Source organism: Haemaphysalis longicornis, unplaced genomic scaffold (assembly GCF_048455015.1).
Source record: "Haemaphysalis longicornis isolate Haplotype H1 unplaced genomic scaffold, Haemaphysalis longicornis Haplotype H1 scaffold_1, whole genome shotgun sequence".
Lineage (NCBI taxonomy): Eukaryota > Metazoa > Arthropoda > Arachnida > Ixodida > Ixodidae > Haemaphysalis > Haemaphysalis longicornis.
In genome coordinates this window covers 367,937,715-367,957,516 of record NW_027526203.1, presented here as the reverse complement: position 1 = coordinate 367,957,516, position 19,802 = coordinate 367,937,715, and the positions used below count along the sequence as shown (strand labels likewise).

Sequence of the window (19,802 nt, the reverse complement as noted above, 5' to 3'; positions counted from 1 at the left end):
TAATTCCGTAGCTCTCCGCTACGGTGCACCTTGCAGCCCAGGCGCGTTGTCCCCCAATTTTTTTTAAATTTTAAGTCACTAATTTGAAGGCACCACAAAGTGAATAGACATCATTTCATTTGAAAGGTTGCCATGTTCAAACACACCCGTCTTAGCGCAAACTGTAATAAAGCCAGATAACAAAAAAAAGCAGAATGGGTGGCCAGATCCCAGTAATTTTGCGTGCTTTTTTCAGTGAAATCACAGATCCAAAACTTTGTGATTGTCTGGTGCTGGTAAGAAAAAACAGCTAATTAAAGATAATTATGGGCTTTAATTATGCGTCAGGGACAGAAGTACTAAATGAAAAATATTTGAGCCTCCTGAGACTCACAGATGACGTCATCTTGCTCACCAATTTGGGAAATGACCTGCAAAGAATGTTCCCGGCATTGTACTTGGAAAGCCGTGTCGTAATATTAATAAATATGAGTAAGTCGAAAGTAATGTTCAGTAGGCAGGCAGAAAGCGGTCCCTTTCAGCCTAGGCAATTAAATACTAGAAGAGGTGTGTCAATGTAATTATTTTTGGCAAGTTGTGAATGGCAATCGAAGTCATGATAAGGAAATCATGCGTAGAAATATTATGGGCAAACACTCTATTTGGCAAACTCATTTGGCAAACACTCTAAAAGTAATGAACAGTAGGCTACCTCTGTCACTAAAAAGGAAGGTATGCAACCAATGTGTACTATGCGTCTAGAAAGAGTTCACCTAGAAAGAAGTGAAAGAAAAAGAAAGAGGTTTACCTAGAAAGAAAGAAAACACCTAGAAAGACGTTCAACAAGTCATGGAAAGAAGAATGATAGGAGTAGTGCTCAGGCTAGGAGACAAGATCCTTGGCTTAGGGAGCACACTCTGCTGGGAGACAAACTAGCTCAAATAGAAAGAAAGGTGTCAAGTTGGGCTGGGCATGCCGAGAACTGACAACCGCTGAACCACGAGTGTAACAATGGCTACTCAGAAAAGGGAATAGAAGTAGGAGGAAACTGTTAACTGGATAGAGAAAGGAGGTGAGGAAATTTGGTGGCAAAGACTGGACAGTTGGAAGCTTAAGGGAGATGCCTTCATCCTGCAGTGGATGTAAAGGGGCAATGATGATTATGCTGGGTAGAGAAATGAACTGCAGCAGACTCGCGATTATTTAGACTCGGGTAATTCAAACTTTCGGATAACTCAAAGAAATTTTCAAAATTTTGGTTGGCCCACTATGTTTTCTATGTATTTTAAAGCCCCGCCTAATTCAAACTGCCCCATTGCGTAAATTCGGTTTGTTCGTACTTTTTGCGAGTCCTTGCTGGGGAATATCTGCTGCATTTGCCGCTTCAAGCCACACATTTGCATCCTTATCTCTTTCGGGACCGCCGGAAAAAGTGATGAAAAAGGGAGGTCTCGGTACAAATTTTTTATTACATAAAGCAATGGCACCATCCTGCCTTAGCATATACCAAAATGCAGCTAATTATATGTTCTTTGACATACAATACCAAGTTTTACTTCAACACTGACGATAGAACCATGAAAAAATCTGAAAGTAAGAACTTCGTAAAAAAACTACAGAAAAAGATAGAAAAAGCGTAAATATAAAAATATTAAAAAAGAATAAAATTATTTCAGGATATACAAAATCTAACACAATGCTTTGTTTCTTCATCGCGAAAGTTTGATGCGGCTAGGTGTAACTGGTTTTGGGTTTTGTGTGTGATCTCTTTGGCACTAGGGCCATGGTACGTCGTCGCCCAGGTACACGCCGGGCTCTCATCTCGGCGAAAACTTGATCCGTTTCTGCGCTGGTGGCAGGAGATCACTACCATAGGTAGTTAACACCCTAGCGAATAAATATAAATCAGCCAGAACATATTTCGAGCGCACATACCTACTCCAGAGCCAATTGAAACCGAAACCAACACCCACCTTTGAGCGCGATTTGATGTTCCAGGCTGATCGACGCCTGAATCCTCACTCGAGCTGAAATCTGATCTCTAAAGCCGCATTCCGACTCTTCACAGCCACTCTCATCGTTAAAATCCACAGTAGAAGGCGAAGATATGCGAAACAAAACAAGGCGGATTTCTTATCGCGCTCGCGATAGTATGACGCCATGTTTGTTTACATTTGAAACCACTGCCCGTCAGAATAAAATATCTGATGCGTTGCCGCCTGGCGATAAAAAAAGGAACTTCACAAAAGAGAAAACTCCAGTTTTCAAACTATCTCCTAGATGTCGCTAGGTGTTCCATCGAGCGAAAATTTGTATTCTGCAGGCTCGCGAAACCTTCGATCATATGTGATCGATGGCCTATGGAGCGGTCCCGAAAGAGTTATACCTATAAGTCACAAATAAGGCTGATTACCTGCATACGCATGGCAAAGACATAGACAATGTAGTCGTCTGTTTATTTTTTAAATGCAGAGCATTTCTTTAACTCACGATGTCACCCGTTCTAGGCGTCCGTAGTAGTCCGCATCGCTCGCCTCGACATGCCCGGCTCAGACTTTTCGCTATCGGCGCGATCAACATTCGATAGCGCGCCCAGGCACGTTTCAAGGACACTCTCTCCCCTCTCTCGGACTCAACGTGCGCCGAGGCTGCCAATTTTACTGCTGACTAGCGCTCTCTCGTCAGCAGTTGCCACAAGTGCAACAACATTAACGTAACGCAAACTACTTAACGTCGTGCGCCCCCGGAAATGCTCTGCATTTGATCGTGCCCCTCGCGAGGGGGGTGTTTCACTGCGTCGCCATGCGAACAGTTTGCCACACTTTCGTTTCGAGTTCGCCGCATCTTTCGCCGCCGCTCGCTTCTTCGTTCGTGCACCGGCTGCGGTTGTCAGAGAAGGCACTTCAAATCCTACTGCATTGGTCGCCCCTTTGTAATCTGCACTTACGCTACTATAAGTTTCTTGGCTTGGTTGCTCGTCGCTCTCATCAGAGTCATGAACTTCTGGCTGTGGTCTTTCGGGTTACTGTATACGTTCACCAAAAACACGGTGCACTTGCAGCCGTTACCTGGCGCGATCTCGGCACACACTTGCTCGTACTTGCTCTTCTTGCCATTTATATATTATTTTTTTAAGTGTTAATGGCACTTCAGTATTGTGTGTGACTGTTGTATTATTAAATATATGTGCAGGTTTCATTACAACACAAGTTGGTATGTGGCCGCTGGTTATATTTATGAGAACTTATAATTCAATCAAAATCCTAGGTGCCCCTTTGAGTTTGAATTAACGTGAGTCTACTGGAATTGAATTTTTTCTGTGATACAGCAATTAACAAATGGCTCTGCTATGTATGTACAGTTACGCCATAGCAACGTAACCCGATAAGCAGTTTGAGACGTGGCACTATCTCTGATCGGTTGTGCCAAGAACACAACAGTTGTGCTATTTTGATGTGACGGTATTGCTACGGTTGCTAGATTTCTCTCACTGTGTTGAGGGCGCCCAAACTGCAACCAGTTATGCTGCCCAAAGCATTGGGCATTTGGTTGGTCATGGCTTGTGAGTAGTTGAATTCCATCCAGGCCAGTGATGTCCTGAGGGTACTCAGATCGTCCAAAGCAAGGACAGAACTGATTGCCTCACATTTACACTGATGATGGTGCCCTACTAGTTTTAACTATGCTTGGTTGGTGAAGCCTCACTTCCGGTTCATGCTGCAGTGTGTGTTCTATCACTGGGTAAGCACAGTGAATGCCCAGTTGGGGCTGTTGGCCTAATCACATAGTATGGTGGAGGAAGTGGGGAATTTTAAATTTGCCTATCTAATTGCGAATCTAGCAAGCATGTCGACATTTTATCCCATTGCGCAAGAATGTGGTCAGGTATGAACGGCCAAGTCATTTGAATGAACTGAATTTTAATGTTGCTTTAAGTCTTGGATAGCTGTGTACAGCACAGCGTTAGTGCTAGTGTGGCATAGTAAGGAGCCTGTGCATAGTCTTTAAGATGCTCGCTCTGAATGTCGTCTGGAAATTATATATCTTTGCTTTGGGCTTCTTTTTAAAGGTGAACGAAACAAAGCTTGTTCTGAAGCTGTGCGACTTTGGCTCGGCTTCTCATGTGGCTGAAAATGACATCACACCGTACCTTGTCAGTAGGTTTTACCGAGCACCGGAAATAAGTGAGTGAACTTTTTTTTCTGTTTACTGCTGGGTTCAGTCATTAAGCGTGTAATGCCGTATAATTTTATTGCTGATGATGGTTTTAACGCGAGCACAGTCAGTGGGGAATACGTTTCTTAGTGCAAACTGCTCATAAGAATTGACTTGTGAAAATCGGCAGTTGTGGCTCCTCTTGAGGATCACAGAACAGCTTCTATTTTGATGTTTTGTATGCATGAAATATCACTATTCTTGTGCCCAGTTGTTAATCAAAATATTCCATCTGTCATGTGTGGCATTCGCTGGCGGTTCTAGATGCAACCGGAGCCGCAGTTTATGCCTTGCTTTGTAGGAAACACTGGCTATCGCCAGTGTTCCCAAGCGGATATTACTTGTTTTGCAAACTGAACTATTTTAACAAGGACATTTGCTACGTTTCATCAATCTGCTAGCTTTGAGGCACTCCGTTGGCTGCATCCAGTTTATTATGACTTCTATTGTAATGGCTCCTTTTTATTTATGGGATTGTCATTATAGCCTAATATGCCATGTTACCTTAAGTCTTTTTATGAGACACGAGAATGAAGTTGATACTTAACATTTCAACTTAGTACTTTTCTTTTAAAGAGTGTACTTTAAAAATTATACTTTTTTGTTACTGTACCTAACACCTAACCTAATATTGCAAAAATCTTCTAACTACCGTATTTTCCGGTGTATAAGTCGCGTTTTCTTTCTGAAATTTTTTTTGGTGCGTCTTATGGTGCGACTTATGTATAGAATAAATCCGGGACGTGGTAGCGCTCGAAAAGGCGCCTGTATGCTGCATGATGTCATTAAGTGGTCATTAAGAGACACAGCTGTATGGTATGAATGTATGTATGGTATGTATGAATGAATTATTTGTTAGCGAGTTGGAGAAAGAAGGCTTCGATGGTTCTACCTAAATGCCGTCTGTAAGTACCTGCCATCTGTGTGTGTCAATAAACCATTTTTGAGAAGTTAGTTCTGTCTAGACTTGGGTGGTAGATGCATGTGTCTAGCACTGCTTACCAGGGGGTAAGTTCAGAGGCGGCGGCCGCCGCAACCATGTACTTTCGCCGCACTTTCTAACGAAATGATCCTCTATGAATTTACCTGATTTGCGTTTTGTACACCAGTGCGACTCATATAAGTTTTTCTTCGGAAAAACTGTCGTTTTAAGGGGAGTGTGACTTATACAAAAGTACGCGACTTGTAGACTGGAAAATACGGTATATGGCTTAAATTTTTAATGAAATAAGAATGCTGTATACAATTGTGGCCTTTAAGTTTTAACAAAGTTTTGTTGTCCAAATTTGTAACTTGCGTTAGCAGTAAAGAATTTCACATTTTGTCTACATTTTTGCTATGCTGTTGACAAGCAAGGAGGATGCCTGTGTAGCCTTGACGGCCTCTTTACTCTAGCAACTTCATGCCATACAGCTTAAAATGAAGGTAGTGGTTTCGTGTGTTGTTTGAAACCTGCGGGTTTGCTAATATTGAAGGCTTCACATTATTTGAAGGATTAATGGTGAGCACCATGACCTACAACTTGTACTTCTGGCAGTGTAGTACAAATGCAAAATAAAAATTTAGCTACCTTACAAATTTGGGGTTTATACGGCTTGACTGCAAATATTGAAATTCATGACAGTGTTTGTAATAGCATGGCTGAAACAAGCTGCGTTTTTTTAAGCTATGAATTGTGACTTCAGGTCGGCTATAGTGTGTTTAAAGGTACTGAGATTTTTGCTCTTTATTCCTGGGGAAAGTGTGGCAAAAGGCATGCAAAAACAGCCTGTGCACTGTGGTTTTATTTCGTTTGTTTGTATTTTCTTGCACGTGTGAGGAGAGTACAAAATACAGTGGAGCTTATTATTATGTCCTTCAGAAAGTGGAAAAAAAAAACAGAAAACACTGAGTGGCAGTGGAAACCTTTCATTCAAACATATTTTTATCCTTAGATAAAAAGTTAAAGGCCAACTGCACTCAAATTTCACCTTGGCCAAATTTATTTTGAACGTACAGTTCGTACCACCAAACTAATTGGGACATGACTTGTAGCATCGTGATATGCGTTGTTAATTAGAAACGTTTAAAATAGCTCCGTCGCAGGAAACGCTGCACCTGCCCGCATATCGCGCAAACAGCAAAGTGGAAGTCGCATTGCAGCTGGCCGGGGGCTTTTTCCTCTGGCCAGCCAGGAGAACTGGGTGAGCTCCGCTGGGCATGCTGCGAGGGTGAAGCGTTGCGCGCAGGTTTGCTCTGGCCGGCCAGCCGCCCGCTTGCCGGCTGCAATGTCACTTCAGCCTGGCCGTAATGGTCGCTTTGTTCTCAATTTCAGTTTCAAAATTGTCGATTTTTGATGGTGTTGGATACGTTTATTTAAGCTGTCATATTTTGTATCTTGCACTCTTTTACGCAGACCATACAGAAATAAGGTTTCCAAGAAGTCAAAATTTTGAGTGCAGTTGACCTTTAATTGTGGGTGCAAGATATTTTCCATCTGGCATAAATAAATCTGTACCTCACCTCTGTGGCACTCTTTATAACCTAGATGTAGCTTCATCTTATGAAACTTCAGCTTGAACTACAAAAAGAAGTCAATTGCTGTACTGTACAGTGTAAAAGTCGTGGCTTATTTTCCAAAGTAACTGGTGGAGAAACTTATCTATAGCCTTTTTGGCAAAAGGGCTGTTTATGGGGATGGCTTTTTAGGTGTACAAAGATGGGACCTAGCCACAGAATTTTTCCAGACAAGTGCTTATGCAGCAATGGGACATATACAGTGGTGCGACTAATGCGTGAGAACATATGGAAGGAATGTTTCATAGGAGCTGTGCTGTCACGTCTGTCAGATAAACTTATGCTGTGTCTTGTTATAATGCCCTGCTATTGTGTCATTGAATACGCAGTTCTTGGCCTGGGCTACGACTTCGGCATTGATATGTGGAGTGTGGGATGCACACTGTACGAACTTTACACGGGCAAGATCATGTTTGCTGGGAAGTCCAACAATCAGATGCTCAAGTTTTGCATGGATCTCAAGGGCAAGTTTCCAAATCGTCTGATCCGCAAGGGAATCTTCAGAGACCAACATTTTGATGGCAACTGCAACTTTCTGTATCATGAAGTTGACAAGGTCACGGAGCGGGTAAGTCCGGGCTGCTTGTGTTTGTTGGTGCCTACAGGTGCAGATACATTTCAACGGTGCTTTTGCTTCCATGCTTCTTGGAGGCAGTGCTCAGCTCGCAGATTTCAGTGGCAGCTAAGGTTTTGCCATGTTGTATCATGGTATTTATACAATGGCATTGTTGGAATCAACCCTGAAAGGGCTCTAAATACTCATTTTCTTTCACTGGAACACAGTGGCCTCTAATAGGCCGGAAACACTCCTTTTGCTCAAGACTAGAGCACGAGCACTCAATGTGTTTTATCACATTGAGTGTTTTTTGTGAAGCTGAAGTTCTTTTTGGGCTTTAAAAAAAAGAAAAAGAAAAAGAACGGATTTCTCTTTCTTTTTTATTCCCTTCACTGCATTTTGTGATTTTGACTGTGGCACAATCAGCAGAACCAAGCCCATTTCACCACCAATCCAGCTTGCAGTAAGCTACTAAAACAAAGCCACTCAATTTGTGCTGGGCCTACGGGAATGGGCTGTGCAAATGCCATGTATTTCATGGCTGTTTGATTATGAAGTTTTACATGCCAACGCTACACACGATGAGGCGTGCCGTAGTGGAGGGCTCCGGATTAATTTTGACCACCTGGGTTTCTTTAACGTGCACTGAAATCTCGAAAACACAGGCGTTTTTGCTTTTCACCGACATCAGAAAAGCGGCTGCTGCGGCCTGGAATCGAACCCGCTTCGTTGGGCTCAGAAGCACAACGCCTTAGCCACTGAGCCACCACGGCGGGTATTTCATGACTGTTACTGGCAAGGCAGTTTGCAATAAGCAGGCTGGGTACAGGTTTAGCAGCCTTAGTTGGAATAAAAGAGACCTTTAGAGCTTGCCCTGTTGGCACTGCCGTATTTGGTAGGGTTCCGGACTGCAGTAAATTATATTTTCGGTGCAGCGCCCAGGGGAAGAAGTTATTCAGGAGTGGTGGTTCACAGTGGTTTCGCTTGGCTTCTAGGAGGGAATTCTTGAGTCCATTCAAGGCATCTACTATTTGTACCTCATGTTACACAGTGTGCGAACCCAACACTAGGAAACCGCCAACTTTTACAGGGTAGAGGTGTAGGCAGCATCAAATAAGAAAATTAATTGGCATTTGCACCGCTGGTTGTAGTAGGTCCCGGGCTTTTTGGAATGTTTCTTAAATGTTCCTTCAATAAACACTACAAACTTTTTCAACCAGTGGGCAAGGCTAGGTATAGTGAAACTGTTGGTTGAGAGGATAGCACCTGCAGGCACAGATTTCTTGTAAAATGTACTTAAAGACCCCCCCCCTAGTTTTTTTCTTATGCTTAGCTTATTTAGATACATATGTTGGTACATTCGGATTGCTTTTAATTGCTACTCACCTGTTCATGCTTTAGTCTTGAGCAAAAGGGGTGTTTTCGGCTTATTAGAGGCCACTGTGCGCATGAGCCGCACAATTGCTATTGGTTTTCAGTGCCGTCAGTAGGCCTTACACAAGTCTGCTATCTGCTGAGTTGCTAACAACATGGGTAAAAAGAAGCCAGATTGAACTATTAGGACCACTATGTATGCCTGCCTCGGGCTGCTGCCACCCTGCCCATAGCTTGCATCGGAGAAGACTGCAGTCAATGTCGATTGGTCTGTGAATGTTAGCCTTTGTATCCTAAATGACATCACCACTGAATGCCAGGGTTTCAGAAGCCAACAGCAATATTGCAAACAGGTGCTGGTCAAAGCTGAGTAACTTTGTAACCCCAGCGGTGGAGAGTAGAGAAATGCAGTTGTCAGTGCCACGACTGCTGTATTCAGGATGTGCGGCACTCTTGATGTTTGTAGTGTGGAAGAAACTTTGCCACAGGGGCACATATTCATGCACCAACAGTTTCAATCAATAATTTATTTCAGTCGACTAATAATTTTAATAAGTGTGAACTCCAGCTCTCGCTGAAGTTCACAGCACCTTTATACGTGCAATTCATAGCCCAGGTGGAACCAGCAAAACAAGAAAAAAGGAAGAGTGATTAGAGGTTACTTTTTTGTAGATATCCTTTTTTTCGTTAAATGTATTGATTTTTGGCTTCACACCTTTGATAACTGGACTCAATTACTGAAGTTTGGTGCCTGTTGCAAACATCAAGATAACATGCACCTTTGGTGCAGCAAGGTGTGCTTCAAGTGGGTTGTTGACCTTGTTGCCCTTGTTGACGCCAAAAAGCTTCATAAAGCAAACAGGAAGAACCAGCTAGTGGTGTTTAAAAACCTAACATTTGGGCTATATGTGGAGTTTTAATCATCTGAACCACAGTTTCAGCCTTTTTTAAACTATTCTTCAACAATCAAAATTGTTTTATGGGTATGTGATAAGCATTGTGTGCAGTAATCAGCATAAATAAAAACCATGCAATAAAGATGGGAAAAACTGTTACATGGCTAATAATGGCGTACAAGGCATGAGGTCTGTGAGGTCTAAACCACGGAGCAAGATGAACAGGAGCGCCGACTTCGCTCTCTCCTGCGGGCTCTTAAAGTCCATCACTCGCGGAGCGCAATGTAGATGGCGCAGCGAATGGTCCGGCGGCTAAGCGGCCGGCGTTCCCCGTGCGCCGGCAGGCGCGTTGGCGGAACGCATTCCGTCGGCTTTTGTCGTCTGCTTCGGCGACGGTAGTTTTGGGCACGGAGTGCTTTGGGCCTGCGTTGGCGCCGCTTCGCGTTCATTGCGCTCCTCCTTCGCACGGCTTGATTAACTTGTTCGACAGCACCTTCTGGGTCACCCGAACCCGAAGGAATTGAGTGGTCGTACGGTATGGCAAAGATGCGTTAAGGATTGGTTTGCATGGCGGGAAAACAAAATGTAGGGCGCACATATAACATATGGCTGCTATACAAACACTACAGAAGCCAACAGCAGGGTTTCCTGTTTTCCTGTTTGCAAGCGCAGTGCTTGCCGAAAATGTGACTCCGTTTGTAAATTTGTGAACACCAATTCGGCTGTATTTTAACAGGTTTTACAAAAGGCGAAAGGAGCAACTGGTTCTGATCACTAGTGGTTATAAAAGTTGCCTCAGCTTTCTCGCCGTTCTCCAACTTACGTCCAAAACAGAGTGTGCCTAGAACACGGACCGGCACTCACACGCTCATCAGAAAATAACAGAAACGCGATAACATCACCCGCGACTGCCCGCGACGTAGCAATCTGCTCAAGATCGAGGCCCTGACAGTGCGGTCTTTTCACAAGCCTTCATTTCACGATATTTGAATTAGTCCGGACCCTATATCTCTGTGGTGATGACTCGCCAAAAGAAAAGGTTTGTCGAGCCGGTTGTTTTGCTGGTAAGCCGCTTAAAGAAAAGAAAAAAAACGCCGGGAACTCTCGTAGGCCCAAAATTGCAGCCATACAAATCGTACCATTTTATTTGGAGTCCACGGCGTTATCGACGAGATAACACGACCGTAGAGCGACAGTGAACATCGGGCGGTAAGTTGCGGTATGGGTTACAATGAAGGTTGCGTTTGATATTCTTGGGTGCCTTATCAAGATGACAGTGTTTTTGTACACTTATTACAACAGGGCAGCCGTCCAATTCAGTCATTGGCACAGAAATGTGTGTCTCATTGCCGTTTGCCGATGGAGACTCCGGGCGACCCTTGTAAGCATTGTTCGTGTGCAGAAGTGGCATAAATAATTAAGCAGGCGGCCGGAGAGCGGGCCAACAACAGAGGGTAATTTTTGCACTGCATCGGTTTGTCGTAAGCAGAATCACGCTAGACTGCATGTTGTGGCGTTTCATATTACTCTTGCTCATTCTTTGGTGATTCTAAGGTCGTCGTCGTTCAGTTGCGTCTTACATCTGCTGGGTTAGTACAATATTTTTAGCGGGTCTTCATAATGTCAGAATAAATGCCCCCTGATTGGGAATAAGTGATCGCCATGTATGCGGTGGCGTGCGATTATCTGCGCCGTCTATTCCGGCTGCGGACGGGTGTTTAAATTCCGCGCGTGCAGGCATTCCTCCTGCATAGTAGGACTGGCATACGACAGGCGTCGTTGCGAAAGAAACGACGCCTCTGGGGAGAGCGAAGAAGGGAAGAGCCATGTACAGAGGCACAGCGACGAGAGGGCAAACGAAGGAGGAAGAGAGCAAAGGGAAAGCGGGGCGGCCGGCGGCGCGTGGACATTATCGGCCCGAGCGAAATAATTTTTCTGGGCCACAGTCGGCGCTCCTCTTTATATCTTGCTCCGTGGTCTAAACGTCTGTAGAACACAATCAGTGTCAGCTGAAATGGCGGCTTGGATTCTCTGTTTAACAGGCTATTTTTTGAAGGAGTACTGACACCAATTCCAGAACCCTAAAAAAAATGATATAATTGGCTTCAGTAGTTCGTGAAGGTGCCTTCCAGCAATTGTTGAAGCCAGCCTCGCCGGGAAATGCCTCAAAAACCAATTCCAATTGGCCCTGCCATGAGCTACCTCAGATTGCCAGTGCCAGCGAAATCGCTATCAGCGTGACCAAAGGCAGTTCGTGCCCTGTGAACGGGCTGGTTCTACGTGACGTCAGGTCGGAAGCAGAAACTCTCTCCTGCACTGCGGTTGTTGGTGGTCTCGTTTCGCCAGGCCGGGTGTCTCAACGGCACCGTCAACTTTGGCAAAGTGGCAAAAAATTAACGTTATGTTTTCACGAACCACCAGAAGACCAAGATCACGAACAGAAACGAACTCAAATGTGTTCCAAATAAAAATTGAACCCAGTAAATAACATTAATTCACGAATTTTCAAATTACTTTCATATTTTCCGCCTCCCGGTTGCATGCGCAAGCTCAAGCGGGCCAATGCAGACCGACCACTTGACACCACCGCAGATGAAGAAGAAAACGCGTGTGATGGCGCAGGTTCTTGATTGATGTTACAACTTGCAGTTTTTGGGGCAAGAACAATGTGACGTAGTACTTTCTGGCATTGCCCAGAACTACCATCTGTGCTGCCAGTGACTGAAACCGAAACTGGTTCAAACAAATGCATTGTAACTATTTCTATGCCGACTGCTGACCGGTTTTTGCTAAATTTTTTATTACTAGTGGGGGAAGAGGTCAAAGAAACAAAAAAGCTAGAATTTGGTGTTAGTACCGTATTTACTCGCGTAATGAACCCACTTATTTTCCGGAAAATTTGGCAAGAATTTGGGGGAGGGTTCATTATGCAGGAAAAAAATTGCAGGATATTTTTAAAAGTTGAAATTTCATACAATGAAGTTGCTAAGAGAAGTACTATCAGAGCCTTACCATTTTCGTAAAAACATGTAGGTAATTATGTAATGAAATTTATATTTTATTCGCAACTTGCCATCGTCCCCCTTCGCCATGGAGCTTCCCTCCTCACTGAAGTCGCTTGCGCCCGCACTTTTGTTGTCGGCACTGTCTTCCATGCCGTCAAGGCACTCCAAAATTTCTTTTCTGACACCGGCAAACTTCTCTTCTTTGGGGCCACGAAACACACGGCGACCCCTGTTCACCGCCCAAAAACCTCTCGTTGTCACCCGTAGCCTACACGCACTCGGTCAACACTGAAGTGCCACATAGCTGCGCCATTTCTGTGTGCAACGCATGCTCCACCACCATAATGGCGAAGTCGCGTAACAGCAAGAGCAGAGGAGTGCGGAGTACGTTTAGTGCTTTGTTCGCACACCGGTGGAACCAGCCTAAACATCAAAGAGCAGGGAAGGAGTGCGGAGTACGTTTGGTGCTTTGTTCGCACGCTGCAACATTTTTAATGGCACAAGGTTTGTTTAGTGTTCAACAGGTGGCGCACCGCAAACGCGCAATTTTTAAATTGTAAGCCACGGCATTCGCGCTCACATCTTTGGCTACTGATGAGATTTCTTTTTCTTGGGATGCATTTTTAGCATTTCTGCACATACTGTAGCGCGATATCAAGTTACTGTGCTTGCCGACAGCATCATCAAGCATGCTTAATATAAAAACGTATTTCCGCTGCACTTTTTATCCAGTGACAAAAAAAGTAAATTCTCAACAAGAAAAGTGGGGGGAGCGTTCATTACGGGAGTGGGTTCATTATGTGAGTAAATACGGTACTATTTTAGTTAGGGTGAAATACAAAAACAGCCATGCACGCAACTTCAGTGCAAGCTAAAGATCCCGGGTGGTCAAAAGCATTTGTAGCCCAGGTGTAGCTTTGAGACTTAAAACTCAAACTTGAATTTTGAGCAATTAGTGTCTGTCAGCGAAATGATTCGCTCTGTTGGGTTAGAGTTACTGGTGCATGATTGGTACGCTGCTTAGAAAGTTAAGTTTCGACAGGTTAGTGAAGACGCCAGTAGGCAGCCTATACATGATTAACACTGAGCCCTAATTCACGTGTGGGATTTTTTTGTTCCCCCAGGCTGCTGTTAGCCAATAAGCTGCATTGTCCCAGATCAAGTGGTAAGCCAGTAAAAGATGTTTTTATTTTCTTTGTCTTGCCTGTGCAGGAGAAAGTTGTGGTCATGACTAACATCAACCAATCGCGTGACCTGTCTGCTGAGTTGATTGGGCGTCAGCGGCTGCCCGAGGATCAAGTGAAAAAAGTGGGCCAGCTGAAGGACCTCCTGGAGAAGACGTTGATGCTGGACCCTGCTAAGCGGATATCGATCAATCATGCCCTTGCCCACCCCTTCATTCACGACAAGATTTAAGTGTGAGTACTGTGTTGTCGCAATGGTGGCAGGCAGGAGGCTAATCCAATGCCAATGCAGCCTTCAGGCACCAGGGCATTCAAACTTTGTACCAAGGAAGTACTGTGGCCCTGATTTTCTGCAGTGCACCGAAAAAGGGGCCTTAGAGGTTTCCAATTTGAGGCTCCTCATCTAGTCAATAGTTACCTACTGATTGGCACGGCCATAAAAGTCACCCGCACTTTTTCTGTGAAGGCCCGACCACAGGAGCTTGTCATAATGACGTACGGCGTAAGCGAGCGTAGAATTGCATACTCCAGCGTATGGAGCCGGACATGTTTGATGTCTGACGCGTGAAATTGTAGAATCGGAATGCATTTTAATACTTCGGGAGGCATGCATCAGCATGGCTTCCATCACACACTCAGAAAAAGAATTGACATCTCTATGCGTGTGCAGGTGTGAGCTTTTGGTCGGACAGCTTATCTATATACTGTTTCATTCACAATAAAATCAGTTGGAAGTTCAGTGCAGTCCTCATCGTTTTGTGTCTGTCCTTATCTTTTCTTGCACTGCTTTTTTGGATTGGTATGCACTTTTTACACTGAAGTTTGTGCAAACCAGATATTCACGCACTGCACCTGCCTGCCCATCCGTGTAGATTTCTAGGCGTCCCATGGAGTACATAGGGAGATCGGCACACTGTGTATTCCATATACGTTTCTCCTCAGGTTGAAAACGGGTTGTTGTATAAAATAAAAAAATTTGCTGGCGATTACGATACTCCCTAATGCAATATTTGGGCGCAGCAGCAATGTGCTGAGGCAGCATTCACTCATGGGTTCTCGACGGTAGTGATGATGAGCCTCTGCATCGGCTGCGAGAAGTGAGTCTCAGGAAGGGACCATGACCCACATCTTAGGCAAGGAGCGCACATCATCGTCACGCGCACGCCCCCTTCACGTTTTCGCCAGCGTCGCGCAGACGAGCGTCTTGTGCGGGCAAATCATACTGCCCTCCCCTTTTTCTTCACCGCACACTTTCGGAGAGCGCTTGCGCCGCCACGGCGAATCACCCTCCCCTCACAATTTCGTGACAGTCTCCTCCTTCTCTTTCTTTCACTGTTTGGTCTTGCCATCGTTCACTCGGTTATGACGGCAACGCGGCTCAGCCCAGAGACGGCCACCAAAGGGCTGCGCCCTAAAAGTCCTGTTCTTCGTTAGGATGCAATTTTGGTCAGAAATGGTAATTGCAAGCTTCACTTGAAGTGGGTCCAGTGGAGTTAGGCCTAGGCCATATGGCAGTCAGTGCGGTTACGACGTTGCCATGGGGTTGCTCGCCCTAGCCGGCATGGTGCGCGACAGTGCGTACCTGTACTGTATGGTGCTTGCTTACACAAATGAGTGAGCACATTGTTATTGCACGTTCAAGTGGTTGGGCCGTAAAAGTTTAAAATAAAGGCATTTCGGGATGCCTTTGTCAGCAAGCCTCTGCCAGCAAGTCTTGGTGGAGTCAGTTGTGCACATGGAAAGTAACACTCCGTGTTTCCATTTTTCCTCTATTTGAATTGTTAAAAATTTTACAAAACGGTGCTGCGTTCATTTAATTCATTTATTGTCTTACATATTGGCGAGTCAATTTTTTACTTCTAATCGTAAGAAAGGCTGTTTACAGTTCCACCTGGGCAGACGGTAGAATTTGCAGTAGAATGCCTCCCTGCACACAGGCAGGGAGTTGATGGCATTTTGTTGCTACTGGGAATAAGTGCATTGCGAGTAAGCCTCTCCCTGAAGGCTTTCTGTGATTGTCAAAAGTTTCTTTTTATTAAATTGCCCTAGCATTACCTCACATTTTAAGTTTCATTTTAGCAGAATAAGGCAGTTCAGTTCCAAAAATCCATGTTGACCTAAAATTTTATATAACCTAAAAATTTTGGAGTCTTAACCTAATTGCTAATGTACTTTTACCCATTTCAGTTGACAGATGTTCAGGGTGGACTCTAGAGAAAAAAGTCGGCTGTTTAAAGCACCTACACTCGATGGTTCACTGAGAAATTCGTGGTGTCTCGCCATGACATTGCGCGCTTCTAAGAGTTGCAAACTGCCCTGTATGGAAATTAAGTTAAGAAAGCAACTGAGATTGAAGGTAAACTCAGGGGAAAAAAATTTTATTCTCTCGCACAGTCACAAGCGCATGCCATGGCAGGTGCGTTTTGAAAAGTTTTGTTTGCCACTTTCTCACTAATACTTACTCCCTCCCCCATACTTTTGTGTTTCTCTCAAGTACTGTAATGAGGTCCTTCAAGTTTAAGAATACCAAAGAGCGCAACCATCAGAGCAGTTTTGAGCCAAGTGATTAAGGCTTTCGCACTTTCGAAAGCAGTGCCTCTTTCAGCTTTCGCTCTGCAAGAGCGGCTCGTTCTTATTATTTTTCGTTTGAAAGTGATGGGGTTTTATGGTTGTGCTTTAGTTATGGAACAAGGTTCATACCATCATAACCTGTGGATGTGCTTTATATTTTAGGAATGGGCAACCTGTAAGGTGATATTCTCAGTATTTTGCTTAACTCGAAACTCCACTTGGCTCATTCTTTTTTCCCATGTTTTAGGATTTAAAAGTAGTGTTCTGACAATCAGGAATTTCACAGTGCAACTAATACTATTCTTCAGTTGATTCAACAAGAACTAGACTCTGCGTGTCCAAATTCAAGCTCTGGTGCTTTGTAGTCGGGAGTTATTGACTTGTAGTCACAAATTTTTTTTAGCATGGTGCCCCATCTGAATCTGGTGGTTTTCGCCTGAAGTTCCATCTGCTGTGCAAAGATTGCATGGCCATCTGCCATTAATTACTAATGGAGTTCCTTAGGACTTGACAACATAACGCTAAGCTTGACATTATGTCTAGAAATGGTTTCTGGTTTTAGTGTCAGTATCAGTGACAATGTCAAGGTAGCGGGCACAGCACCACCTGTCTACCCTGGAATACAGGAGGGAGAACAAAGTCAAGCCTAAAATTCGTGGGTACTGGTAGTAGTGGTGACAGGGCTGTGTGGAAATCCAGCAAGTATAATTGCATGCTTGTGTTTTAAGGCAGTGATCAAGGAGCCATTCAATAGTTTTAACGTTAATCGTGGTGGTTGCTTTCAAAGTTTCATAGCTTCAGTTAATGCTGTGATAGGTCCAACAGGCATTTCTTGTGGTGGGTTTAGGCAAGGTAACTAGCAATAGTCTTTACGTCGTTGCCATCTCAGTGCAGTATCAAGCCACGATATTTCATGAAACCTATTTGTTTCGTGAGGTACTCTGTCTTCTGTAGGAGTAGCAGCATCTTCTAGAAAGTGTGAAGGCAACCTGTTTAATAATTGACTAGGATAAATTTTTTATTTTGCACTGCAAAGTTTTGTGAGAGCTGTGTGCTTTCCTCTGTAGCCATATGGCTGCACTGCATTTCAGGTAGATGTCAAATTTTCTTTTGGAGAAACTTACTTTGCCTTAGGGATTTTGCCTAAACTGGTTGACTGACATTTGTATGTACTTGTGGTTGCCTTTTTCTATTCCAAAAACGCATGCAGCTCGGAGTATTTGTGCATTTTTCGGTGGCTACAAAGCCACTCAAACCATGCCAGTTGTTTGAAATAGATGTTTTATTAGTTTTTAAGCTGGAAAGATCAACAATTAGAAATGAGCTTCTTATCAAGGCCATATATGACAAAAATAAGGTATAACAGCTGGTTTCCTATTTCTGGCGTGTTAGTGATGAGTGGCTGTATTGCATTCTAAAGGTCAGGGACCAGTGGGCTGCAGTTGCTAATCTTTCTGCCAGAAGTTGTTGTGGCTAGCTTTTCATTTGCTCATAAAGCTCAGCATGGCAGCGCCAGTATCGTCTACTGTTTCTTCGTCCGTGTTTTGTTGTTGCGCTTTAAATCATTACAAGTATTCACCAACTAGCCCAGCAAGAAGTTCTTCTCGTGGTACCAATGGCGGACCCAGACTGGTCGTTTCAGGGCAGGAGGGGACTTGTTAGGGCATAACTTGGAAAAGGGCAGGACGTGGGCGAAAGGTAGGTGTGAGGGGAAGGAATTGTTGTCATATCGTATATACGAAAAAGTTGCTCTTGAAGCATGGTGGCTGGCTTTTAGGGCGAAGCTTGAAGGATACCTGAAGGTGTGACTGGCTGTTTTATTTTTCGTAGGGGCAATGGATGTTTGCAGAAGTTTGTGGGCAGAGGACCGAAGGATCCATTGGCATCTCTCACGGACGTTGCTGTGTGCGTGGCAGCTCCTGTCACCTGCCGCTGTGTTGAAAAATGATTAAGACTCTCAGCTGCCTTCTGACAGGTATTTCTAGTGCAGTCGGATGGCATAGTGAACATTTTGTCTACGTTCTCACTTTACACAGCATCACTTCATTACAAAAAGGATGATGGCATGAGAGTGGACAGGGGTAATGAAGCAGAAGTCTCTGCTGTGGAAGAAAGTTTTGTGTGTAGCCTGATTTGTTTTTGAAAGTACTTGAATGTATTGCAGATTTGTTTTTGAAAGTACTTCAATGTATTGCAGATTTGGTTTTGAAAGTACTGCTGATGCTTTAGTTTGGTTCAGTTGTGCAGTGTGAAGTTGTGAGCTGCCTGCATCAGCCTCCTGAGCATCATATAGAGTTTTGTCATGTTCATTGTACGATTTTTTAAAAGTCAGTTAGGTTTCAACAAAAACAGCAGCAGAAAGTTGACATTCATTGTGCATCAAGTGACTGTTTAGTGTATGTTGCAAAAAAGTGCATTTCAAAAACAAAATAAAAATGGTAAAATAAGATCTAGTAGTTGAGTATTTTATTCAGGGATCCATGCAGGGAGCATGCATGAATCTTTCCGAATAGATGGCTCTTTTTAGTCCTTTTGTTCTGTTATTAGCAGCTACAGTTTATGAATCATCCAGCATTCTCATTCACCCAGAACCCATCTGCTAACGGTTACTTTTGATACTGAAATGTGTTTGCAAGTTTTTGCTTTTGGTTGATGCAAACAAAAGGCGCTAAGATATGAATTTTAATGGCCTTTGAATATTATTGGTATGTACATGTATGTTCTTTTCCTAGACAAGAATATAGACAAAAATGTAATTGAAAAAGTTGTACACTGCTTTTGCAGAAGGGCATTTTTGTTTTAATGAAATATTATGTCATTTATGGGCCTAAATTTCATCCAGAATTGGTCAGTTCTTAAAAAGCATGCAGTATCAAGGCACGTGGCAGCAGTGTCAGGATTGTTAATAAATACATTGGTGTACCAAAGTCAGTGAGATGTCATCATTTGTGACGGGCTTGACAGTATCAGTGGCCCAAAGCGGCAGACAAGCGTCCAATGCTCTAAGCTTGACGTAACCAAATTTAACAGCTATAATAAAAAATTCCAGGGCTTGCAGCACATGTTGAGGGGCTTCTGAGACGCCATGAAAGTGCATGTAATTGTCGGCCTAGCCAGGTGCAATGTGCACTTGTCAAGTGATGTGCAGCCGCATGCTTGTGAAGTTCTTGAAGTGCACTGTTGTCTTTTTCATCAGCACCAGGTTGTTGTTCCGCAATCATTATGCAACAAAGCTCCTTATACCCTGACGAAGAAAATACTTGGTTGTTGGGGCATTCAGTCAATGTAAACACACTTCTGAAATGCTAAAATCAAAAGTGATCGGGCGTAAGAAATGCCACTTTGGGTTCAGATACTTGTGGCTTGATATGTGTATATGTTGCTTGCGGGGAATATTTAACATACCGCCACATCCACTTGTGTATAGGCTACTGTGACTCTCTTCGCTCATCCAAAAAAAAAAAAA

General features: G+C 43.8%; 1 protein-coding gene across 3 annotated transcripts in view; it reads left to right on the top strand.

Moving 5' to 3' along the window:
* Prp4k (Pre-mRNA processing factor 4 kinase) overlaps positions 1-18,785 on the top strand; it is a 67,461-nt gene extending 48,676 nt beyond the window's left edge. For all 3 annotated transcript variants that reach the window (XM_077686288.1, XM_077686287.1, XM_077686289.1), the window contains exons 14-17: positions 4,049-4,163; positions 7,080-7,318; positions 13,794-13,999; positions 18,167-18,785. In XM_077686288.1, coding sequence (XP_077542414.1) covers positions 4,049-4,163; positions 7,080-7,318; positions 13,794-13,997 — 558 coding nt within the window. In that variant the 3' untranslated portion in view covers positions 13,998-13,999; positions 18,167-18,785. The remainder of the gene's footprint in view (positions 1-4,048; positions 4,164-7,079; positions 7,319-13,793; positions 14,000-18,166) is intronic.
* Positions 18,786-19,802: the final 1,017 nt, after the last annotated feature.